Below are 24123 nucleotides of genomic sequence, written 5' to 3'. Positions count from 1 at the left end.
GCCCCCGGCGCGCGGGCGTGTGTGTGTGTGTGTCCGTGTGTGTGTGTGTGTGTGTGTGTGTGTGTGTTGGGGCCGGGGGGGGGGGGGGTGACGCTGCAGGCCCACAGCGGCGTTGCAGGCTGTTGCCGGGAGAACCGCATTGGCAATGCCCTTCCAGAACCCCCCCCCGCTCGCGGCCAGATCTCGGCCAATTCTCGGCTCTGCCTCGACCGTAAGTGTCGCCATCGAATACCACCACGCCGTGCGCGCACCCGATCCCTCGCAACGCCTCCTCGCCCTTGGCGCCGTCGAGGGGCGGCGCCGGGCCGTAGCTGGCCATGCCGCGCAGCCCCTCCCACGCGGCGGTGTACGACACGAGGCTGATGCGCCGGGCGATCATCGCAAGCAGCAGCTGCGCGCGCGGGGCGTCCGCCTCCGTGTCGGCGTCCCACTCCCCCTGACCCATTATGGCGGCCCCGCCCCCCGGCGGCGCGCCCTCGACAACCGCCCCGCGGGCGCCACCGACCGACGGGGCGGCGCGGAGCAAGCACGCCCCGAGCAGAGCGGCGAGCAAACCGCGCACGAGAGGGTCGAGCGGCGCGCCGCCGCCGCCCGCGGCCCGCAACGCGTCCACGACCGCGGGCAAGTTTGGCGCGCGGCTGCAAAACGCGGCGGCAGCCTCGGCCGACTCGACGAGCAAGCCGAGCAGCAGCCGCAGCGGGGCGAGGAGGCGCAGCTGCGCGGCGTGTGGCTCGGCGGGGGAGGGCGGGCCAGAGGGCGCGCTCAGCGCCGAGACGACGGCGGCGCCCAGCGCGGCCACTAAAGGAGTGTGCTCGCCTACGGGAGAAGGTTCCTAGAAGGTCCCTAGAAGGTTCCTAGAAGGTCCCTAGAAGGTCCCTAGAAGGTTCCGTGTGCTCGCCTACGGGTCGGCGGTGACGTGTGTTACCTCAGACGCTCGCACAGCCGCGGCGGAGTCCGCGAGGAGCGACCGCACCGGACGGCTCCCGCAGCGGCGCGGACTGCAGCAGCGTGGCGGCATCCGCGTTGCCTCGTGCCAGCTGCGACAGCACCGTCGCGCCGAGCCAGCTCTTGTCCGCCGCGCCTGTGGGACATGTCTCGGACATGTCATGGACGCGTCCCGGACATGCCCGACTCTCGTCCGCCGCGCCCCGGTCCGCTGAGGCACGGCTGCCGCCGCCAAGCGCAGGCGCGAGCGCGTCGACGGCCAAATGCGCGACGCCCTCTGAAGCGGATCCGCTGTTTGGCGCCGCGGCCGCCGCGGCGCCGGCGTCAGCCTCTGTGGAAGACGCCGACCCCTACAGAACGAGAGCTCGGCCCAAGTACAGTACATACGGCCGCCGAGTCCATTGCCCACGTCATTGGATAGATGATTATGGAGTGAGACCACGAGTGCGTGCCATGCTCATTGCATTGCTCAGCCCGTACCATGGTATCCTCAGCCTGTATTCGCTATGCCAGGTTAACCCCTTTCGAACATGTCGGTCTGGCTCGGTGCCTGAGCTGCGCTCTCTCTACACCTGGGAGTGCCTCGGGCCTGAGCTCTGCTCTAGAGAGAGTGCCTCTCTAGAAGACGGCGCGGCGGGAGCGGCGAGGGGCGCGGCGAGGGCGAGCTGCAGCTGAGGCGCTCTGCGGAGGAGGAGGCCGAAGAGCTCGCCCGCCGCCGCCTGGTACATTGGGGAGGAGCGGAGCGCGACGGAGAGGAGGCGCGGCAGCAGCGGCTCAGAGACGGCGGCGCCGCCCAGCGAGCGCGAGACGGAGCCTAGACACTTCCGAGACACTTCCGAGACACTTCCTCGCCTCTTCTTCTTGGCCGCCTCCTCCTCGTGCCGGCGGCCACTTCGGCGGCGGCGGCGGCGTGGCCATGCACGAGCTGCGCCAGCGCGTTGAGTGCGGCGACGCGGAGGGCGCCGTCGGTGGCGGTGGCGGGCGAGGTGAGGAGGGGCGCGAGATGTCCCACGGCGCCGGCCGAGAGCACGGCCGAGCGGAGGGCGGCCTGCGGGGCGGCGAGCCGCCGGTTCGAGACGACAGCGGCGTAAGTGCAGAAACCACAAGCTCCGCTCGCAGGCGCGTGCTGCGTGGCGACTAGCGTGTCGTAGTAGCAGCGACGGGGGAGGCGGCGAGGGCGGGGGTGAGGGCGGAGGCGGCGTCGGGGGCTGCGATGGTGGCGGCGGCGTGGGGGGCGGCGAGGGCGGGGGCGGCGAGGGCGGTGACGAGGGCGGCGGCGGCGAGGGCGGCGGTGAGGGCGGCGGCGGCGAGGGCGGAGACGAGGGCGGCGGCGGCGGCGGCTCAACGCGTCAGCGCGCGGCGTGGCTCGGGGAGCGGGGGAGAGAGACGGCGCGAGAGGCGGGAGGGAGTGGAGCTGCCACCCAATCTACTGGAGGCGGAGAGGTGTGAGGCGGAGAGGTGTGAGGCGGAGAGGTGTGAGGCGGAGCCGCTACGATCCACACCGCATCCGCAGCCTCGCGAGATGCCCCGCCGGCGCCACCCTCCCCACCACCGAGCCCCAGCTCGCGCGAAGTGGCATCCCTCTTGTACTCGCCTCCGCCGCCGCCCTCTCCGCCGCCGCCCTCTCCGCCGCCGCCCTCTCCGCCGCCCTCGCCGCCAGCCTCGCCGCCGGCCGCTCCGGCCGGTGGTCGCAGCAACTGCCACAAGGTGCGGCAGGCGAGGCGGATGCGCGCAGCCTGCTCGGAGGTGTGCGGGGGTGAGGGTGAGGGCGAGGGTGAGGGCAAGGGCGAGGGCGAGGGCGAGGGTGAGGGTGAGGGCGAGGGTGAGGGCAAGGGCGAGGGTGAGGGCAAGGGCGAGGGCGAGGGCGAGGGTGAGGGTGAGGGCGAGGGCGAGGGCGAGGGAGAGACGGTTGGGATTGTGGTCCATTGCAAGAGGTGAGGCGGCCTGCCCCGACGTGTGGGAGGGCGGCAGTGCGAGCAGCGAGAGGACGCGGCCGAGCGCGCCGCCCTCAACGAAGAGGCGTCGGTTGGCGACGTGGCGCGCGAGCAGCGCGCCTACTCTCGCAGCGGGGAGGGAGTCGTCGAGGCTGCGGCTGCTGTGCGTGGGCAGAGGGGCTGAGCGGGCAGAGGGAGGGCGGCGCAGGAAAGACAGAGGGGGGGGGGGGGGGGGGGAGGAGGCTCCGTGGTGCTTGCACGGGAGCTACCCAGTGCGGGTAGGTGCGGGTGCGGGTGAGGGTGCGGGTGACGTGGCACGCGCGCCGAGTGCATCGAAGGTGTCGGCGAAGACCGCGCCCGCTCCCGCATCGGCCGTCTCGGACCCCTCCTCTCGCACGATGCCCTCTGCGATGGTGAGCAGGCTCTCGAAGCCGCCCTGGAAGGCGAGGATGTTTGCCAGCTCGGGCGGCGCAGATGGCACCACGTCCCTCATCAGGTGCAGTGCCTGCGCCGGTCGAGAGAGAGAGGGTCGGAGGGTTGGGGGTGGGGCGGAGGGAGAGAGGGCCGAGGCTCGGGCAGGAGCCAGGGCCGGGGCGAGCGGGCGCCTCGTTCCGGACGATATCCCGCTCGTCCTCGAGCAGGGCCAGCACCCTCCCCGCCGCCGCGGGTGCGTGCAGCAGCGCCTCGTGCGTCTTGTCGGCGCGCGTCGCGAGCAACTGCCGCAGGAGCGCGAGCCCGTGAAAGCGGACGTAGAAGTCGGAGCGTTCGAGCGGTGCGAGCGCGGCGGGAAGCAGCTCGGCGTCAGAGAGGAGCATGTCGCAGTTGTGCTCGCCCGCCACCCGATTCGCGTTGGGCCTGTCCTCGGGCACCTCGGCCGGAACGCCGACGTCGCACAGGTTGGAGAGCGTCTCGAGCGCGTCGCGGGCGAGCTGTGCGTCCTCGTCGCCCGCCAGGCGCACGAGGAGGCCGATCCCGCCCTCGACGATGAGCCGGAGCGGCTCTTCCGCCGACAGTTCCTTGAAGGAAGCGAGCGCGTCGCGCCGGTCATCGAGCTGGGTGGCGCCGCCGAGCCGCTCGAGCAGCGTCTTGCCCGACGCCTTGCGCGGAGTCGCGAGGAGAGACGTGAAGAACGCCATACCCACACCGCACACACAACTGCGTCAGGCCGGCGTGCTTCAAAGAATTTCGGTTCATCCGTTTGTAGGGAAGAATTTTGATACCCGTCAAGACGCCTGCTGGGGGCAGCTTCGCGATGAAGCCGTCTGTTCCCCACTTGTCAACAGCAGGCGCTGGCGCCATCAACGTATCAGCGTTCTTCGACGAGAGAGAGGAAGGCACTGGCGACGCGCACAGGCCGACGTCAGCTTTTGCGTCTGAGGCCGACGGCCTCGCTGAGGCCGACGGCGGTTTGACGCAAAGACGGCGCCTCCTTTGCAAATTTCTTTTGTCGCCAGGGCACTTTGCCAGTGGCTTCCTGTCTGTGTGTTACGCCATGTGCAGCTCGCTCGTTCGTCCGCCCAAGTGACTTGGACGCGCGGTCGAGGGCACCCCACCGTTCCTGGGGCGCGCTGGCGCTCACCGCTGGCGCTCACCGCTGGCGCTCACCAGCGATCACCCCCCACCCATCCACCCTTTTGTCTTTGAGGCTGTCGCTCCGAGAAAACTTGTCTCGCAGCTGCGAGAAATTACCCGATGAGGAACACAGGTTCCAAGATCCTGCTCGCGCAGGTGGGGACCCTGTCCTTCTCCCACCCCTTGTTTGGCGTGTTCCTTTTATTTATTTACTAACACGGTTGTCTGTTTTTTCTTTCTTTCTTTACTAACACAGAGGTACATACACCACGGGAGCCGCCTAAGCGACTCCTGCGAGGACGGCGAGGCACTTAGTCCGTGCACTCGACCGCCCTCGCCGCAGGCAAGCTCATTCACAATCTGCTCTGCGATGGCTGTGTGAAGAACGACTCAGATACGCTGCTTCTGCAGCCCCAGCCAATTCTTAGTGGTCCAAGTCACCTCATTGAGGTACTGGGCCCGCGTCAGCTTGTTCTGCAGCACGTTCGCCGGCCTTCCTCGAAACGAGGAATTTTAGGTTCGCGGCGTGATGGTCTGTTGAGCACTTGAGCACTTGATAGGGTCGATTCCGCATGGTACGGGACCCCTCGATCGTCTCGCCCTCCCTCACTGGTGTGTTCATTGGGTGGGGTCATAACAAACACGGTACAGGATCGAGGTGCACGCTGCTTTCTTTCTTTCTTTTCCATACCTCCCTTGGCTTGCCGGCTTTCTTTCTTTCTTTCTTTCTTTCTGGGGACACGGGACGGGCGTGCACCGAAAAAGAATTTTACAACACCGAAAAAGAATTTGTCGGCCGACCTCCCCGTACGTGTTTGTTGGGTTTCTCGGGCGGGTCATGACAGATCGGCAGCCGCCGGCGCGCGGCGGGGCGCGGCCAGGCCCGCCTCGGGTCAGGTGGCACGACGCTCACTCATCGCGCCTGCCAGCGCTGCCGTGCAGGCTGCCACGACGAGGTCGAGCACGCTTCTATACGCTCGCCGAGCCTTCCTTTCCATCCCATTAGGCAGCCTGGGAACGGTGGCGGTCAGAGGCAAAGCCTGCGAGGGGCGGTGGAACCACATGTCACGGCCACCGCCGGCTCGACCCCACGATAGCCTCCGGAGGCTGCTGACTTTGAGGCATCATCATCGGACGATGTCGACGAGTTGGGTCGCTCTCACGGTAGCCAGGTAGCCCCCCATACTAGTAGCACCAGCCATGGCCTCAGGGAGCGCGGGCGAGGGCGCTGGGAGCAACACGGACAAAAAAAACATCAAAAGTGGTCATGTTGACAGCACCCGTAGGTATTTCTATTTGCAACTAGTCTCACCGCGCGCAGTGCCCCCAGACGCCATAGAGCCCAGTGGGATATCCGGCCGCGGGACCGCCTCCTCGAGCGCCGTGTGGGCCCTTCAGGTCTGCGCGACGCGAGATCCGCTCGTTAGAATCACTCGAAAAAGCAAAAGAAAAGCTGGGTCCCGTCGCACGCGACACTCGATGCACGAACGCGCGCTCGCGTGAGTCCTCGGCAGCGTGTTCGCGCGGGGCAGGATCGCGGCGCCGCCCCCTCTCTCGCTGGATGGCGGCGCGTTTGAAGTTTCTGACACTGGGGTCCTACCCCGGAGGCGCCGCGGCCTGCACCTGTGCGCTAGCAGCGAGCATCTGTAGCAGCGCCTGCATCTCCGGCACGCTCATCATCATGTGCGACGCCTGCGTGCCCTCGCCCCCGCCGGCCGCCTCGGCCGCCTCGGCGCTGACGCCCGGGTACGGCACCGGCGGCCGCGCTGCGCGGGCCGCCGCCGTCGTCGACGCCGAGCAGCAAGCGAGGAGGTGCTCGAGCAGCCGGGCGTTGGTCACGTCGCCCGCCTAGAGTGGGAATACACCAGCGTCAGTGCTCGGAGCACCGCGTGAGTACGAGGGCCACCGAATACAGTGAGCGCAGCCGAGTACGGCCGAGTACATCGGAGTGCGTGTCCTCTCGAGCGCGAGTTGGAACACACACACACACACACACCCTTATTCCGCAATCTAGGGCCGCCCGCCCGCCACGAGGCGTTGTGCAGGTTGCGGACCATTCGCGTCCACACCTGGCGGCGGCACAGGTGGGGCAGCTAGAGGTGGCGACAGAGGTGGCGACAGAGGTGGCGACAGAGGTGGCGATAGAGGTGGCGATAGAGGTGGCGACAGAGGTGGCGATGGCGACGCAGAGGGTGGCGGCGAGACCAGCGGCGAGAGTGGTGGCACAGGTGGCGCAATAGAGTGGTGGCGGCGTCGATGGTAGTGGCGAGGGCAGTGGCCACCATGCTGGCCGCAGTGGCTATGCTGGCCGCGTCCACACCTCCGACAGGGGCACTACCACACCACCCACGGGACTGAACCCACACTGGGTTCGGTACTCTGGAGGTGCGGTACTAGGCGGCTGCACGCCCTTCTTGCTGCTGTGACCCCACAGTGGGTTCGGTACTCTGGAGGTGCGGTACTAGGGTGGCCACACGGGCACCTCCGACATGGGCACCGGCGTCACCATCGAGTCGGACCAGCCGATCCCGTACGAGGTGACGATCTCCTCGCACTCGCGCAGCCCGAGCAGCCGGCCTCCGTTGAAGACATCGACAAAGGTGCGCGGCGTGGTCGGCGTGGGGCGGGTGGCGAGCAAAAAGTGGCCCGGCAGCCCGATCATGTCGAGCTGCACCCCCACCCTCCTGCAGACTGCGGCGAAGAGCACGGAGAGGGAGATTGGGATCCCGGTGCGGCTCTCGAGCACGCGATCAAGCAACGAGTTCTGCGGCGCCTAGAAGAAGCGCACCTGCGCTCACTCTCGCCCTCTCTCGAGCACACGGCCCAGCGGCAAGAGGTCAGGCGCGCATAGTAGTCAACCTCGTTGCCTCGGAAGCCGTCCTCGGCGAAAAGCTGCGCCGAGAGCGCCTTGACCGCATCCGCAGCCTCTAGCGGCCGCGGCAGCCGCCGCCCAAGCCGCACGGCCAGCGCGTCGAGGGCGGCGCGGCAGCGCGCCGCGCCCGCCTAAGGCCAGGTCAGGTAAGTTCAGCTTCTCCACACACACGACTGGGCAAAAAGGGGGGGGGGGGCTTCCACGCCGCGTCTAAAGAGAAGAGCCGGAAAGAGAGAGAGAGAGGGGGGGGGGAGAGAGAGAGAGAGAGAGAGAGAGAGAGAGAGAGAGAGAGAGAGAGAGAGAGAGAGAGAGAGAGAGAGAGAGAGAGAAAGAGGGAGGGAGAGAGAGAGAGAGAGAGGGAGAGAGAGAGAGAGAGAGGGAGAGGGAGAGAGAGAGCGAGGGAGGGAGAGAGAGAGGTGTGTGTGCGCGCGCGCGTGTGTGTGTGTCGGCGTGCACCTCAGGTTCACGGAGCGCTGCGCCGGCCGCGTACCATTGGACGAGGAGGAGCGCCCCGTCCTCGACCGCGGGCAGGGCCGGCGCGGCGGGGGCGTACGGGCCGCCGTCGGCCGCGCCGGCGCCGTCGGCGAGGCTCGAGGAGGAGGAGTGCGCGGAGCCTAGAGGAGTAGAGGACGGTTCCGAGAAGGTTCGGGCGAGGTATGCTGGAGAGGGCCGAGGAGGAGGGGTGGTCGGAGCCTCGCGCGGAGGCTCCGATCGCGGCGGGACCGCCCCGCTCCTCCAGGAGCTCCGCGATGTTGCGGCCCTCCCCGAGCCCCGCCTCGCACTGCCTGGCTCGGAGGAGCAGCGCCTCAAACTCGATCCGGACCGAGTTCTGGTTGAGGCCGCGCAGCAGCGTCTCGGCCTCCTCGTGCAGCGAGACCTCCTCGCCGTCCGACGTGAGCGAGCACGCGACGTCAAACAGCTCGACGCCCGGCGCCATCAGCTCCCTCCAGATCCGGTCCCGCGCAGCCGGCGAGTCGCGGCGAGAGGCTTCGCGCAGCTCGCGCAGCAGCGGCAAGACGCGGGCGTCCTGCAAGCTGCGCCGCGCAAAGTCCGCGAACCAGCCCGCGGCCGGCTGCTGCGGGAGGGGCGGCCGCGCCCAGCGTCGGCGGTGGCAAGTCTCCCACAGGCTCGAGTCGGTCGCGAGCGCCACGAGCCGGCTGTCGCACACCCGGACGGCGCACAGGCCGATGGGAGCGAGGTGGGAGAGCACCGCCAGGAGGAGCTCGTCGGGCAGCGTTTCGAAGGCGATGGACGGCGTTGCCATGCCCAACACCTCCCTGCCTTCGGCGGCGTTCGAACCCGGCACATGATGATACGTAAAGATTCCGGTTGTGTTTTATTTTTTCTTGAGCTTAGCCTAAAGCAGCACAAACGCAAGGCGGACATGGCATATCGCTCTCGGGCCCACAGACATCCCGCACACCCGCCGCCCCCGCGCGCGCCCCACCCCGGCCGTGAGAAAGGGGAGTGACAGTTTGGGACGGCGACAGACGAGATACCTAGACTGCTTGAATTCTGAGTTGATCCAGCAAATGCAGGACGACTGCTCAGTCGACGATCCTTTTGTGAAAACCATGTAGGTAGCCGATTCGCCAGTGCACTGTGCGAGGCACGCATCATAGTCCGCAAGGCCCTTCGTTTCTGAGTCGCCCGGGCTTTGAAGCGAACACGACGACACCGCGAAGTTCTCCGCTCCGTCTCCCTGCTGTTTGCAGTCTGAATCAGCTTCGTCTTGAGAAGCAGCACATGTCCCGCCACCCGCAAGGATTGGCTGTCCCAGACTGACGGCGTAATCCTCTGAGAGTAGTTGCTCCATGGTGGTGTAAGACTCCAGATATGACCCGTCGTCGGTATCTTCGTATCGGTATAGCTTGCATGTCTCTTTAACGCTCGCGGCCGGGTCAAAAATACCGAAGGCGCACATGTCCCACGGCTCGTTCTTCCAGCACATGAAGCCGCGGGGATAGGGGTTGACTCTGTGCTGGGAATCATAGCACGGGAATGATTCGTTTTTGGGCGAGACGTCGCACCTTTCAAACCCCCGCCACATCGAGTACCAATGGGTGTTTTGGCATTGCCCATGATTTGAGTCATAGTTCGTGCCATCGTCTTTCTTGTATTGGTTGTTGCTGGTGTATTCAGCATAGCTGTCCGCGCCTGGGTACTCGAAGTAGTTCAATGTAGGGCCGGCCCACATCTCACATTGGGCCATGCATTGTTCGAGCGAGAGGCGCAGCCGCCGAGCACCTTCTCATAGACCACTGAGTTTTGTTGCACACGCACGCGCGCTCTCTCGCCTAGCGTCATCAGAAAAAGAACCGCTGAAGAAATCGCCGATCTGGTAAGTGGCCACGGAGCTCGATTTCTTACAACCACGTTAGAGACGACTCTCTCTCTCCCAACTGTGAACAGTCGTTATCTCTATATGCGCAGCTATTCATAGCCGCGCCTGTTGTTTGTGTGTGTATCCGCGCTCTTGGCGCGATTACGAGACGGACTAGTTTGTGTTGCACTAGTTGTACTTTTCGTAATAGTATTCCGCATTCATTGCGAGGGCGGACCACTCCTAGCGTGCAGACCGCGGGAGCTGGTGCCGCGGCCAGTGTAGACCTGGCCTGCGCTGTGACGCGCGCGCTCATCTTCAACGTGGAGCCAACTGAGGGGTAACTACGTAGCATGTCTAGCAACAACCGTGACAAAGACATGCCGTCCGTCACCCAATGGGATGGGACATCTGGCCTTCCTTTCAAGGAGTGGAGAAGGGCAATTCTCGACACTGGTGCGGAGCGGACCGACGAATCCGGCTCCAGCGTCGCGGATGTCTTCGCTGGTGCGGACATGGGAGGAACCGCCGTCGGCGCTCCAGCTCTGCCTGCTGGCACTGCGCAGCACGCACGGAAGATGCAGGCCCTGTACCGCACCCGCCGCAAGCAGGCCTACGCCCTCCTGGTCAAGAACATATCTTGCAAGGACATCAAGTTCCACCTTCGCGAGAATTTCTTCCAGCAGGGGGAGCAGGCGTGGCAGTATTGGGGACATGGAGCCGCAGCGCTCTGATGTCCGTGCGCACGATGCGGCGTGGGCAAAGATCAGCATCGGCGCCGACATTGGCATCAGTGGGATCACTGTCACCAAGCTCCACAGCCACATTCGCCGCGTCAACGCCGAGCGCCCGCCTACTCACCGCCACGACGAGAGCGAGATCGCTGTTCGGCTCCTCGAGTGTATCAACGAGAACTCAAAGCTTTTCGGAGCCGAGAGCCTCTCCGAGATCAATAGCACCGGGCCTCACAACGGGTACTTCTGGATTGCTGGCACCGCTGCAGGCGTCGGTGGAGTCCCTCCTGCAGTCCCTGCCCGACGTGACCTCGCCAGACTCGTCGCGCACTATTTCACCCACTGGAAGAACGCGTTTGAGAACGGCCACCTCGGCCCGGAGCAGCTGCCTCCCACTGGCGGGCCTCCTCTCAGAGCGAAAAAAAAATCTTTTGAAAGCAGCGCGGTACGCCACCGCAGGGTGGCCACACCTCGAGAGAATGCCCAACGCTGACTCACTCGGCTGGGCGCCGACCGCTCCCCCGCCGTGCGCTTTCGCTGGCCACGATCCAGAGCAGGCGAGCTGCGCACCGCGCCCACCAAGCCGCATGCGCCGCCGCTGACCTCCGCGCTCGCTCCTTTTGCAGGAGATCGACCTCAAGCCAGAGAGCAGTGAGGAGGCGACGCACCGATGGACGGTGACGCTCGGCATCTTGGGCATAGCTGCGACGATGGTCAGTGGCGAGCTGCTCAAGCGGCGAGGTATCTTCCGCATCCCGGAGGCGGTCATCGGCCTCCTCGTCGGTGTCGCCGCCGGAGGGCTCTCCGAGATGTTCGAGTCGCAGACGATGGCGGAGGACGAGTCGTTTGACGACGAGTTCTTCATGGTCTGGCTGCTGCCGCCGATCATCTTTGCCGCCGGCTACAACATGAATGTGCCCGCCTTTTTCGACAACCTCGGACCGACGATGCTCCTCGCGTTCGGAGGGACGGTGCTGTCTGCGGCGGTGGTCGGGGCGTGCGTCTACCTCGCGGGGCAGCTGGGCCTCGCCTACCGCCTCTCTCTCCTCGCCTCGTTCTTCTTCGGCTCTCTCATCTCCGCCACCGATCCGGTGACGGTGCTGGCCATCTTCAAGGCGGAGAGACACTTCCTAGCGCCATCCAACCACACTCCCTGCGGCCTTGCGCCATCCGCACGGCAGAGAGCAGGCTCCGGCGAGCCGGAGGGTGCTGGGGAGTGCCGGAGAGGGCCGGGTAGAGGGCGGCGGAGAGCGCTGGACAGCACATCTCGGGTCATCTCGGGTCATCTCGGGTCATCTCGGGTCATCTCGGGTCATCTCGGGTCATCTCCTCGCAGGTGATCGGCGTGCGCGACGACATCTTTGCGGTCATCTTTGGCGAGAGCGTGCTCAACGACGCCGTCGCCATTGTCCTCGCTCGCACCATCCTCTCCTTTAACACTCCTGACGCCGACATCTCCCTACTGACCTGCCTGCAAGCCGCTACCGTCTTCTGCTCGATCTTCCTCGGCTCGATGCTAATCGGCTCGCTCGGAGGCGCGGCCCGTTAGAGACGACTCTCTCTCCCCAACTGTGAACAGTCGGGATCGTGACGCGCGCGCTCATCTTCAACGTGGCCGGCCTAGTACCGCACCTCCAGAGTACCGAACCCAGTGTGGGTTCAGTCGTGTGGGTGGTGTGGTAGGCACGCTGTCGGCCCTTCTCTTCAAGGGGCTCGGGCTTGCCCGCGTGGACGACAAGGTTCCGCTCGAGGCCGCCCTCTGCTTCGCCTTCCCATGGTCGTGCTACTACGCGGCAGAGGCGCTCGAGCTGTCGGGCATCGTCGCGATCCTGTTCTGTGGCATCGCGATGGCAACCGGCTGCTAGAAGCGGACGACAGTCAGCCAGTCAGTGTTACACACCTCCTAGCATGGAGGACGGGCCCACACGCACACACACGCTGCACACGATTGGCTTGGGGAGCCGACACGAGGCGTCACCGGCCGTATCACTGGGTCCGGACTGCTGGACGCACAGATCAGCTAGAAGCCTCAATTACGTATTCGCGTAATCCAACTAGCGCTCGAGAGGACACACGTGTCCAGCTGTAGTCGGCCGTAGTCCGCTGTGCTCCCTGTACTCGCCTCCCTCGTATTCACACAGTGCTCTGAAGACTCTTGTGCACACAGATCCGTACTCCCGCCCTCATGTTGGTCACCACGTAGGCCACGTACGCGCGGCCAAACCTGTCTCGGCATGCGCGCACCCTCACCACAGAGCTCTTCGAGACACTCGCCGCCATCGCCGAGGCTTTCGTCTTCAACTACCTCGGCTCGGCCCCCGCCCCCGCCTCCGAGCATGTCCGGCGGCACGTCCGAGACACGTCCGAGACACGTCCCACAGGCATGGCCTTCTTCACCTTCCCGATCCTCTCGGGCGGGCAGCAGTCGCCCGCAGGCGATCGCTGAGCAGATGCGGAGTGACACGCACTGCCAGACCCGGCCCGCACTCCGCTGCGCCAGAGAGGCGTCGGCCGCAGTCGAGCGGCGCCTCGTAGCCCGTGTCCTGACGCACGCCGGGAGACGAGAGCGCCCAAATCACGCCCTGGCCTCGAAGGCCCTGACCTCGGTCTGCACCTCGGTCTCCTCACACCCGCAGGGGGGACCGTGTGGCGGCTCGCCCTGGTGACGATGCTCGCGTGCTTCGTCGGGCGGCTGCACGCCCTTCTTGCTGCTGTGACCCCACAGTGGGTTCGGTACTCTGGAGGTGCGGTACTAGGCGGCTGCACGCCTTCCTGCTGCTGCCTCTCACAAACGCGCTGCGGATGCGCAGCGCGCGCCGCACTGCGCGCGAGCTCGTCGCGGCGGCCGAGTCCGACGCTCAACACCGGGCGAGCCTACCACACCACCCACGGGACTGAACCCACACTGGGTTCGGTACTCTGGAGGTGCGGTATTAGAGTCAGACGCTCAACACCAGGCGACCTCGTACCTCGAGGCGGCGCAGCGTTCCCTCCTCTCCACCGCGCACGCGTTCGTCGTCTGGTTCTCCGGCTTGCGCGGCGGCGAGATCTAGCCGAGAGCCCCGCCGTTTCCTCCCGGCCCCGCTACGCCTCAGATGCCCACCCCCCCCCAACACACACACACACACACACACACACACACACACACACACGCGCGCGCACACACACACACACACACACACACACACACACACACACACACACACACACACACACACACACACGCACACATACACACACACACATACACACACACACACACGCACACACACACACACACACACGCACGCACGCACGCACGCACGCACCCACCCACCCATTACACACACACACACACACACACACACACACACACACACACACACACACACACACACACACGCACACACACACACACACACACACACACACACACACACACACACACACCTGCTCGCAACACTCAACACTCGTGCCCGACCCCAGGCGTTGCCTTCGCCATCGCCGCGGCCGCATACGGCGACCACGCTTTCAGCCAGTGCGGCGACGAGGGCGAGCCGCGGCCGTGCGACCCGGCGGTCGAGATCTCGCCCGACCTCGCCATCCTGCAGGCGGCGGGGAGAGCGCGCGAGATTTGGGGGAGACGCAGAGCAGACCTCGCCGAGATCTCGCCGGCTTGCTGCAGCCGATGCCGCCCCCCTCCCCCCCCCTCCCCCCCTCCCTCCTCCGCCTTCCCTTGATGACGCGTACCCACGGAGACCCCCCCCCCTCTTCCCCTTCAGGCAACGCTGCTGATCGCCGTCTTCACTATCGTCTTCTTTGGCGGCGCAATCAAGGTGGTCGCGCCCGTGCGCGAGATTTCTTGGAGCCTCATCTCTCAGAGTCGCCTCCGAGTCGCCCGCTAGGACGTGTCGCTCGCGTGCGATGTGCTCGCCAAGCCGGCAGCGGAGGCGGCGGAGGAAGCGTCGAGCACGTCTAGCGGGGGACTCGCCGCCACCGCCGCGCCTGGCAAGGGTCTGCCGCGCACCCGCTCGATGCGCGCCCGCTGGCTGCACATCAACGAGCGGTACATTATGCCGCAGCTGACCGTGGACGGCGCCGGCGGCGGGCGGGCGGGCGGCCGCTTGGGCGACGCCGAGCTGCCGTCACGGCGCATCGCCGCCGATCGCGGGTGGGCACGGCCCGGCACGTCCCCGACGCGTCCCCGGCACGTCCACACAGGTGCACCTCCAACTGCGGGCTGCTCGCGGCGCAAGGGCACGCGGGGTGGGCCACGGAGATGGTGCCGACAAAGGCAAGGGAGGGGGGCGCGCTATGCTCCACGCTGCCCGCCGACGCCGGCGCCGGTGGCGAGGGCAGCCCCGCGCCGGGCGGTGCTTGCGCCAGAGGCAGCGACGGTCACCCTCCCAAGGAGCATGCGCTCGCCATCGCGTCGCGGCTGCTAGAGTCAGACGACGACAGCGGGCGCGATGCGTCGCGGGGCGGCCGGCGCAGCCTTGGCGGCTCGGACGACGGTCTCAGTGTGGAACACCAGCGCGTCTGATGCCGTGTCGCATGTGATGTCGCGCAGATCGCGGTGTCCCAGCCGCCAGCGGCAGCACCGCTCTCCTCCCCGTTTGCGGGAGATTCAAGGGTCATTAGAGGGAGGGATTGCGAGGGCGGGTAGCGGTGTGGGACGAGAGAGAGGGCGGGTAGCGGTGTGGGACGAGAGAGAGGGGGATAGCGACAGGAGGGACGAGAGCGGGAGGCCGGTCTCGCCCTTTTTAAATGGCTTTTTTGTGACCGGCAGCTCCTGCCTGTGACGTGTGAGCTGTGTGCGGCTCACACCTGGATTCATATCTCCTCGAGCTCTGACCTCTGTGGACTGTGCGCGCGCCGGGCCCCCCGTCGGCCCGCGGCACACGGCGACACAAATTTAAGTTTTAAGCAGCACCTGCCACTAGCACTACCGTAAACAGGTCTTAAGGTTGCTCCCGGCCCAGTGGGGATTTTGGCCTACTCAGTGACCGTCTAGGGGCCCTAAATGGCCTGCAATGCCATATCTCTTTTGTGCCTAGCTTGTAGAGCTCCTTAAAAAAGTACTATGTCTTGGAGTGAAAAGTTTTTCGATGAGGTGGGGGTCCGTGGTGAGCCGATTCTCCCAGATTCTCCAGATTCCCCCTCGAAACCCGCTCCTTTTAATTCATTGCGGCCGCGGGTTTGCTCGGATTACTTTCCCCTCGAACACATAGTAGTTTTTTGGCGTTCCGGTGCCTACAAAAAAATATCCGAGATCCCATGGAGCTGAACACAGGGTTTGCGGCGGTCATTGTCCTACCAGCGGGCACAGTGGGCCGCGGACACCCGTGAATGACCTTAATCAAAGCTCGGGCTCACTCGCGTCTCCCAGAGTGGCCTCCGAAGCTCCAAGGGCACTGGCATCGCCGACGCCAAGCTCGCCCCCGTCGCCGCCATCCTCACCGCCAAGGAATGGCTCCTCGTCCAGGACACGCGTCTCGTGCCACGCCTCGCCGCCGGACCCGGAGCGCACCAGCACAGCACAGAGCACATTCGGCTGCTCCGCCCGATTGCCCCTGAGAGTATCTCTCTGCGCGGGGGCGAGGCGCTCGGGGCGCGTGGTGCCGGCGGGGGAGCACGCTGGGGCAATGTCAGCGCTGGTACCCCACACCCGACAGAACCAAACCCTCCTCGCACATTTGATCATAAACGCCGGGAAAGCCGCTAGCCGGGTCTGACATTGAGGTGACATCCGTTCCGATCAAAAAACAGCTTTATTTCTTTGTTCAGTGCCAGTGCGCGCCCGTGTCCCGGTGCCGAGTGTTGGCTGTTGCGCTGCGGCCTGCGCACGCTGAAGGTCCGCTCGGAACCGAACCCAGCTCCTCCAGGCCCAGGGGTCTCTCCGCCTTGCCGGTTGCACCCGGAGACTCCGGCTCGCTACTGGCAACGCGGCCAAAATAACCACGTCGAGAACCTCGCAGAAGAGCGAAAAGAGGCGCAAAAAAAAGTCCGGAACACGGGCATGTCCGCGGCAAAGAGCAGCACAAGCCCTCTCTAGACTCTCTACTAACAAGCACGAGGTTTTCTTCAAGTCTCGTTTCGCGAGGCGGAGAACTCCTCCCTGCCTTCGGGCCCCTCCTCGCCTTCGGGCACCACGCACTCTCACACGCCAATACACGCGCGGCCGGCGCCCCTCATGCCCTTCTCCACGCACACCGCGTGAAAACTGCGCGTACGTCCCCGCGCGCACGCAAACACACGATCAGCGCTCAAAAGCCTGTGTCATGTGCGTCTGCCCTGTGCTGGCACTCCATGGCTGCGCCAGCCGCCCGCACCAGCCACGCGCCTCTCGCACCATCAGAGCTAGCCGCACGACCACTCACGCCGCGACGCGCGCGCCGCAGTGAACCCCACTGACAGTCCACGCCCTTTGCCAGGCGCCTGCACACTGTTTCAGGCACCATGCTCTACCAGAGCGCGCCGCGCCCGGCAGGACGCAGCTCCAGCGCGCGAGGCGCGCGCGGCGGCACGCCGCGCGCGGCGGCCGCCGCGCACGCGCCCCGCCATCCGACCAGAGCTGCACAGCCTGCCAGCAGGCAATGCAGCAGACCTGCTGGACACTCAACACACACGCACGCTCACGCCGCCCGCCCACTGCGCGGCTGACTGCACCTCGCGACAGCTCCGTCCCACCAGGCGAGGCGCGCTGGCTCGCCGCGCGCGCTCCCTCCCGGGCGGCTCGGCCAAGATTGCTTCACCTCCCCATGCCTGTGGCTGTGCAGAGTGCTCCCACTCCAAGACATTCTACGTCGAGGTCTGCGCCGTCCCCGGCGCGAGCAAGCAGGAGCTCTCCCCTCCCCCTCTAGCCCACCTGGGGTACTCACAAACAGCCTAACCCCTCCCCTACCAACATAGTACCGAACCCTTGCCTCACCTCTCACCCCTCACTTCTCACCTCACCCCTCACCGCCCCTTCCCTTCCCCCCTCCCCCCCTCACCCCCTCCCTCCTCACCCCTCACCCCTCTCACCCCTCACCCCTCACCCCCCTCCCCTCACCCCTCACCCCTCACCCCTCACCCCCCACCCCCCACCCCTCACCTCTCCCCACCCCTCATTCCTCACCCCTCACCCTTCACCCCTCCCCCTCTAACCCACCTGGGGTACTCACAAACAGCCTAACCCCTCCCCTACCAACATAGTACCGAACCCTTGCCTCACCTCACCCCTCACTTCTCACCTCACCCCTCACCGCCTCTTCCCCTCCCCCCGAACAGCGCAAAGAGATGCTGGGAAGAGTCCTCTCCCTGATGTTGCGAGGCAGACGCGTGGGGCTGGTGTGCGCATGCGCCCCCTTAGCATGCCACGGGGACGTTATCGCTGCCAAACTAGTGCGCATGTACTGCGAAATCGCTAGCCCGTAAAAATTGTTAACAAAAAACACTCCTAAAACTCAAACGAAAGATGGCGTAGTGTGTGTAGCACCGCTGCCAATGTCTGCCGGGGCGTCACACTGACAGCGAGAAGGAACTCACCAGTCCGATAAGGATCAACTGGAAAGCTGAACCCTGGGCTTAGACAGAACGGGCGTGGCAGGCTCCAGGGGAGACCACGCTCTACCCGGGGCGCTAAGGAGGGAAATCGAAGCTGTTGGGCGTCCAGCGAGAAAAACCCGCGAGGACACACCGACAATCCCCCCTCCCCGAAGACCGACCCTAGGCACGTAGAGCACGGGTCATCTCGGAGAGAGAAAGGGGAGGGAAGAGGGGGGGGATAAGGGAGCCAGATACGCGGGAGTACCCTGGGAGTGAGAGCTCTCATTCATGGTCGCGAGACCAGGGGAAGCCATAACGGGGAACGGGCACACCAAGGCACTAACTTCATCACTCATTCGCCCCGCATTAGGTAGCGACCCCAGGTTCAGAGCTAGGCTTCCCGACAGGGAAGGGAACCCCCAGCGCGCAGGCGGGGCCCACGGTAGCCTCGTGCAGTACGCGATACCGAGAGCTGGGGGAGAGGCGCGCCACGCCAAGGGGGAGAGAATGGAGGGGGGAGAATATGCGTGCTCGTTTTTCTTCGAAAGCAATTTTTTTTTCTCTACTAACAATGTAACAAAGCGCGAGCATAACCCAACGCGGCCAAAGGATATCCCCCTAACAAACGCCGAGACCTAAAGAAGTTCCATGGGCCCCAGAAAGGTACAAACAAGAAAAAATATTCGCCGGCACTCATGCTGACATTCTGGAAAAACCTGGAATGGTGACGTCCACCATGAAAAAGATGGTGGGACCAGAGGCAGAGTAGAGGCTAGAGTATGTGTAGTAGAGTCCTGCTGGTCTCTTATTGATAGTGTCATAAGTGTGGCTGGTGTGTGTAGCGTCAGCCCCTTGAGCGACTTTGGATCGGCGTCTACCCACGCGGACTTGATGAACTTGGAATGCGCGTCCTTGATGCCCATGGCGGGCCAGGCGGACCCCAGCCGTGCCAGAGGCAGCCCAGGTGGCGCGTGGGACCGCGGGTCGGCGCTGGGAGCGCGCACGGGCCCGTCCTCACTTCGGCACCTCGAGGCCGACCGTCCCGTAACGGGGCGCGGCACACAGCTTATTGGGGTAGGGGCCCCAACTCGTGTGAGGCTACTACTTTATCGCAGGTACTCACTGAGGAGCGTCTTCTCATATGAAGGGTCTTCATCCCTCCTGCCAGTCTTCACGGATTTTTCTCCGTGAACACTCAGGACGCGACGTACGTCCAAGCACGTTCCGCGTGCCTCGTGGCCGCGCTCTTTGCGTGCTGCTCCTGCAGCTCTCTCGCTGCTCTTCCTGGCCCGGCGCCGTGCCAGCTCTGTGGCCGCGCCAGGCTCTGCGACCGCGCCAGCACTCTGGCTGCGCCGGTTCTTCGCTTTCTGGTGCAGATTCTGCTGCTGCGCCTTTTTCTGCTGTTGCCAGACTGCTGGCGGGCAGCAGCGCACGATGGACAGTGGCTGCATCCGCTACGCCTGCAGCAGCCGTGACGTCTCTCACCTCCTGCCTCGGCGGCCTCGACCACTCGGTGGCCCGCAGCGGTGGCTCACCGCTCTGGCTTGACTGCTGGCTCAGCTCCACTGTTGGCGTGCTGTGGTCTCTCATCCATGACCGTCACCTTCTGCGGCCCAGCTTTCTGGCATCAATGGGCCCAGGCAGACCCACTGGGTAGACCTCCTCCCCAGGCAGCCACTGGGACCTGTCGACAGCCCACGGCTCGTTCGTGCGGCATGGCGTCTAAGTCGCACATCCTTCTGGGCCTTAGCCCACTCTGCTGCCTCTCGGCAGCTTGGCGTTGCGAGCAGCCCTCTGCTGTCGCATCGTCTTCTCTCTTTGGTTCTCAGACCCTCCCGCCCCTCTGGCGGCGTGGCGTTGCGACCAGCCCTCTGATGTCGCATCGTCTTCTCTCTCGACGGCGTGAGCCTCGTCTCGCTCTTCGTCTACTCGAGCCTCGTCTCGTGTGCCGCCTCGTGGGCGGCGTGGCGTGGCGGGCGGCTGTCTCTGCCGCCGCCTCGAGTGAGCCTCGTCTCGCTCTTCGTCTACTCGAGCCTCGTCTCGTGTGCCGCCTCGTGGGCGGCGTGGCGGGGGGGGCGGCTGTCTCTGCCGCCGCCACGAGTGAGCCTCGTCTCGCTCTTCGTCTACTCGAGCCTCGCCTCGCGTGCCGCCTCGTGGGCGGCGTGGCGTGGCGGGCGGCTGTCTCTGCCGCCGCCTCGAGTGAGCCTCGTCTCGCTCTTCGTCTACTCGAGCCTCTTCTCGCGTGCCGCCTCGTGGGCGGCGTGGCGGGCGGGCGGCTGTCTCTGCCGCCGCCTCGAGTGAGCCTCGTCTCGCTCTTCGTCTACTCGAGCCTCGTCTCGTGTGCCGCCTCGTGGGCGGCGTGGCGTGGCGGGCGGCTGTCTCTGCCGCCGCCTCGAGTGAGCCTCGTCTCGCTCTTCGTCTACTCGAGCCTCTTCTCGCGTGCCGCCTCGTGGGCGGCGTGGCGTGGCGGGTGGCTGTCTCTGCCGCCGCCTCGAGTGAGCCTCGTCTCGCTCTTCGCCTACTCGAGCCTCGTCTCGCGTGCCGCCTCGTGGGCGGCGTGGCGGGCGGGCGGCTGTCTCTGCCGCCGCCTCGAGTGGGCTTCGTCTCGCTCTTCGTCTACTCGAGCCTCGTCTCGTGTGCCGCCTCGTGGGCGGCGTGGCGTGGCGGGCGGCTGTCTCTGCCGCCGCCTCGAGTGGGCTTCGTCTCGCCCTTCGTCTACTCGAGCCTCGTCTCGTGTGCCGCCTCATGGGCGGCGTGGCGGGGCGGGCGGCTGTCTCTGCCGCCGCCTCGAGTGAGCCTCGTCTCGCTCTTTGTCTACTCGAGCCTCGTCTCGTGTGCCGCCTCGTGGGCGGCGTGGCGTGGCGGGCGGCTGTCTCTGCCGCCGCCTCGAGTGAGCCTCGTCTCGCTCTTCGTCTACTCGAGCCTCGTCTCGTGTGCCGCCTCGTGGGCGGCGTGGCGGGCGGGCGGCTGTCTCTGCCGCCGCCTCGAGTGAGCCTCGTCTCGCTCTTCGTCTACTCGAGCCTCGCCTCGTGTGTCGCCTCATGGGCGGCGTGGCGTGGCGGGCGGCTGTCTCTGCCGCCGCCTCGAGTGAGCCTCGTCTCGCCCTTCCGTCTACTCAAGCCTCGTCTCGTGTGCCGCCTCATGGGCGGCGTGGCGTGGCGGGCGGCTGTCTCTGCCGCCGCCTCGAGTGAGCCTCGTCTCGCCCTTCGTCTACTCGAGCCTCGTCTCGTGTGCCGCCTCGTGGGCGGCGTGGCGTGGCGGGCGGCTGTCTCTGCCGCCGCCTCGAGTGAGCCTCGTCTCGCTCTTCGTCTACTCGAGCCTCGCCTCGTGTGTCGCCTCGTGGGCGGCGTGGCGTGGCGGGCGGCTGTCTCTGCCGCCGCCTCGAGTGAGCCTCGTCTCGCTCTTCGTCTACTCGAGCCTCGACTCGTGTGCCGCCTCGTGGGCGGCGTGGCGGGCGGTCGGCTGCATCAGCTGTCGCCCCGCCCGAGTGCGTCTCGTCTCGCTCACCCTCTACTCGAGCCTCGACTCGTGCGCCGCCTCGTCAGCGGCGTGGCGGGCGGTCGGCTGCATCAGCTGTCGCCCCGCCCGAGTGTCTCTCGTCTCGCTACTCGGGCCTCGTCTCGTGTGCCGCCTCGTCTGCGGCGTGGCGGGCGGTCGGCTGCATCAGCTGTCGCCCCGCCCGAGTGCGTCTCGTCTCGCTCACCCTCTACTCGAGCCTCGACTCGTGCGCCGCCTCGCCAGCGGCGTGGCGGGCTGTCGGTTGCATCAGCTGTCGCCCCGCCCGAGTGCGTCTCGTCTCGCTACTCGAGCCTCGACTCGTGTGCCGCCTCGTCTGCGGCGTGGCGGGCGGTCGGCTGCATCAGCTGTCGCCCCGCCCGAGTGTCTCTCGTCTCGCTGCACGAGCCTCGACTCGTGCGCCGCCTCGTCAGCGGCGTGGCGGGCGGTTGGCTGCATCAGCTGTCGCTCCGCCCGAGTGCGTCTCGTCTCGCTACGCGAGCCTCCACTCGTTCGCCGCCTCGTCAGCGGCGTGGCGGGCGGTCGGCTGCATCAGCTGTCGCCCCGCCCGAGTGCGTCTCGTCTCGCTCACCCTCTACTCGAGCCTCGACTCGTGCGCCGCCTCGTCAGCGGCGTGGCGGGCGGTCGGCTGCATCAGCTGTCGCCCCGCCCGAGTGTCTCTCGTCTCGCTACTCGAGCCTCGTTTCGTGTGCCGCCTCGTCTGCGGCGTGGCGGGCGGTCGGCTGCATCAGCTGTCGCCCCGCCCGAGTGCGTCTCGTCTCGCTCACCCTCTACTCGAGCCTCGACTCGTGCGCCGCCTCGCCAGCGGCGTGGCGGGCTGTCGGTTGCATCAGCTGTCGCCCCGCCCGAGTGCGTCTCGTCTCGCTACTCGAGCCTCGACTCGTGTGCCGCCTCGTCTGCGGCGTGGCGGGCGGTCGGCTGCATCAGCTGTCGCCCCGCCCGAGTGTCTCTCGTCTCGCTGCACGAGCCTCGACTCGTGCGCCGCCTCGTCAGCGGCGTGGCGGGCGGCTGGCTGCATCAGCTGTCGCCCCGCCCGAGTGCGTCTCGTCTCGCTCACCCTCTACTCGAGCCTCGACTCGTGCGCCGCCTCGTCAGCGGCGTGGCGGGCGGTCGGCTGCATCAGCTGTCGCTCCGCCCGAGTGCGTCTCGTCTCGCTACGCGAGCCTCCACTCGTTCGCCGCCTCGTCAGCGGCGTGGCGGGCGGTCGGCTGCATCAGCTGTCGCCCCGCCCGAGTGCGTCTCGTCTCGCTCACCCTCTACTCGAGCCTCGACTCGTGCGCCGCCTCGTCAGCGGCGTGGCGGGCGGTCGGCTGCATCAGCTGTCGCCCCGCCCGAGTGCGTCTCGTCTCGCTCACCTTCTGCTCGAGCCTCGACTCGTGCGCCGCCTCGTCAGCGGCGTGGCGGGCGGTCGGCTGCATCAGCTGTCGCTCCGCCCGAGTGCGTCTCGTCTCGCTCGCCCTCTGCACGAGCCTCGACTCGTGTGCCGCCTCGTCTGCGGCGTGGCGGGCGGTCGGCTGCATCAGCTGTCGCCCCGCCCGAGTGCGTCTCGTCTCGCTTACCCTCTACTCGAGCCTCGACTCGTGTGCCTCCTCGTCGGCGGCGTGGTGAGCAGTCAACCGTCTCGCTCCTGGCTGTCACAGGCGGGTTGATCGGTCCTTGGCCTTCTAGTCAAGTGGGCGCCTGGGCGTGGCGAGGCAGCTGGCCTTCGGCCTCTTCTCGCTTTCCTCCGAGCGGTTGCTCTCTCGCACCACGCTCTCGGCCGCCTGGGCGGCTCCGTTCCACGGAGCAGTTGCCCCTCTCTCGGCTACATTGGGTTGTGAGGGCCCTCTGCTCCTTTGCCCTCGCTCCTCCACTACTGCTTTGGGATGTCAGGTACTGCGTAGCTCTTCCTTGTGGAGGCACGCGACGACTCCAGACGGACCCTAGTACGCTCCAATGTATCCTCACGGATGCTAGGAAGTGAAGCCCAGATAAAGTAGTTCGCCGTCAACGATTGGGGTAGGGGCCCCAACTCGTGTGAGGCTACTACTTTATCGCAGGTACTCACTGAGGAGCGTCTTCTCATATGAAGGGTCTTCATCCCTCCTGCCAGTCTTCACGGATTTTTCTCCGTGAACACTCAGGACGCGACGTACGTCCAAGCACGTTCCGCGTGCCTCGTGGCCGCGCTCTTTGCGTGCTGCTCCTGCAGCTCTCTCGCTGCTCTTCCTGGCCCGGCGCCGTGCCAGCTCTGTGGCCGCGCCAGGCTCTGCGACCGCGCCAGCACTCTGGCTGCGCCGGTTCTTCGCTTTCCCCACCCACCCTCTCCTGGAATGAGGGGGGTCGTTCTGAGGGCTCTCCGCATAGTTAGCTCCTCCCTCTCTCTGGTCTGTGGTGCGATCCCTTTCGGCGACGCGGCCAGGCCACGGGGCGTTGAGGCTTGCCTCCGTGCCCGTGGTCGTCCAAGCTGATCGAGTCCCAACCCACCGCCTTTAGTGGCAGGACCCCAGCAAGGGGATGTCAGGTACTGCGTAGCTCTTCCTTGTGGAGGCACGCGACGACTCCAGACGGACCCTAGTACGCTCCAATGTATCCTCACGGATGCTAGGACTCACACGTCAAGAAAGATGCGCATCGGGACCGACGGGCAGCATCGAGTCATTCATTGCTCTTGCTTGATTGATTTCCTGGAAAGGTGGGGGGGAGTGAGCAGGCGCGGGTGCGAAAGAGCGATCGATG

General features: G+C 66.0%; 6 protein-coding genes across 6 annotated transcripts in view; 1 reads left to right on the top strand and 5 right to left on the bottom strand.

The window, feature by feature from the left end:
- EMIHUDRAFT_210142 (hypothetical protein) overlaps positions 1 to 445 on the bottom strand; it is a gene marked incomplete at both ends in the record, with an annotated part of 3371 nt that extends 2926 nt beyond the window's left edge. The window contains one exon of the mRNA XM_005769804.1: positions 252 to 445. Coding sequence (XP_005769861.1) covers positions 252 to 445 — 194 coding nt within the window. The remainder of the gene's footprint in view (positions 1 to 251) is intronic.
- Positions 446 to 2999: 2554 nt separating this feature from the next.
- Positions 3000 to 4015, bottom strand: EMIHUDRAFT_210140 (hypothetical protein; the record flags this gene model as incomplete). The annotated part of the gene is made up of 3 exons (XM_005769803.1): positions 3000 to 3031; positions 3198 to 3384; positions 3497 to 4015. 3 exons carry the CDS (start codon positions 4013 to 4015, stop codon positions 3000 to 3002), a joined length of 738 nt encoding a protein of 245 aa, XP_005769860.1.
- Positions 4016 to 6912: 2897 nt separating this feature from the next.
- Positions 6913 to 8587, bottom strand: EMIHUDRAFT_210137 (hypothetical protein; the record flags this gene model as incomplete). Its single annotated transcript, XM_005769802.1, has 3 exons — positions 6913 to 7224; positions 7311 to 7378; positions 8047 to 8587. The coding sequence occupies 3 exons, from the start codon at positions 8585 to 8587 to the stop codon at positions 6913 to 6915; spliced, it is 921 nt and encodes a 306-aa protein (XP_005769859.1).
- A 72-nt stretch (positions 8588 to 8659) lies between these two features.
- On the bottom strand, positions 8660 to 9535 carry EMIHUDRAFT_210136 (hypothetical protein; the record flags this gene model as incomplete). Its single annotated transcript, XM_005769801.1, has 2 exons — positions 8660 to 8680; positions 8897 to 9535. The coding sequence occupies 2 exons, from the start codon at positions 9533 to 9535 to the stop codon at positions 8660 to 8662; spliced, it is 660 nt and encodes a 219-aa protein (XP_005769858.1).
- A 626-nt stretch (positions 9536 to 10161) lies between these two features.
- EMIHUDRAFT_464223 (hypothetical protein) lies at positions 10162 to 15142 on the top strand (the record flags this gene model as incomplete). The annotated part of the gene is made up of 10 exons (XM_005769800.1): positions 10162 to 10301; positions 10342 to 10450; positions 11007 to 11477; positions 11717 to 11924; positions 12064 to 12216; positions 13017 to 13124; positions 13846 to 13937; positions 14142 to 14195; positions 14265 to 14530; positions 14581 to 15142. 10 exons carry the CDS (start codon positions 10162 to 10164, stop codon positions 14900 to 14902), a joined length of 1923 nt encoding a protein of 640 aa, XP_005769857.1. The 3' UTR covers positions 14903 to 15142.
- EMIHUDRAFT_210134 (hypothetical protein) lies at positions 15123 to 16097 on the bottom strand (the record flags this gene model as incomplete). The annotated part of the gene is made up of 4 exons (XM_005769799.1): positions 15123 to 15155; positions 15587 to 15612; positions 15736 to 15932; positions 16054 to 16097. 4 exons carry the CDS (start codon positions 16095 to 16097, stop codon positions 15123 to 15125), a joined length of 300 nt encoding a protein of 99 aa, XP_005769856.1.
- Positions 16098 to 24123: the final 8026 nt, after the last annotated feature.

This window comes from Emiliania huxleyi (genome assembly GCF_000372725.1).
Source record: "Emiliania huxleyi CCMP1516 unplaced genomic scaffold EMIHUscaffold_41, whole genome shotgun sequence".
Classification (NCBI taxonomy): domain Eukaryota; phylum Haptophyta; order Isochrysidales; family Noelaerhabdaceae; genus Emiliania; species Emiliania huxleyi.
This window is presented reverse-complemented; position numbering and strand designations above follow the sequence as displayed.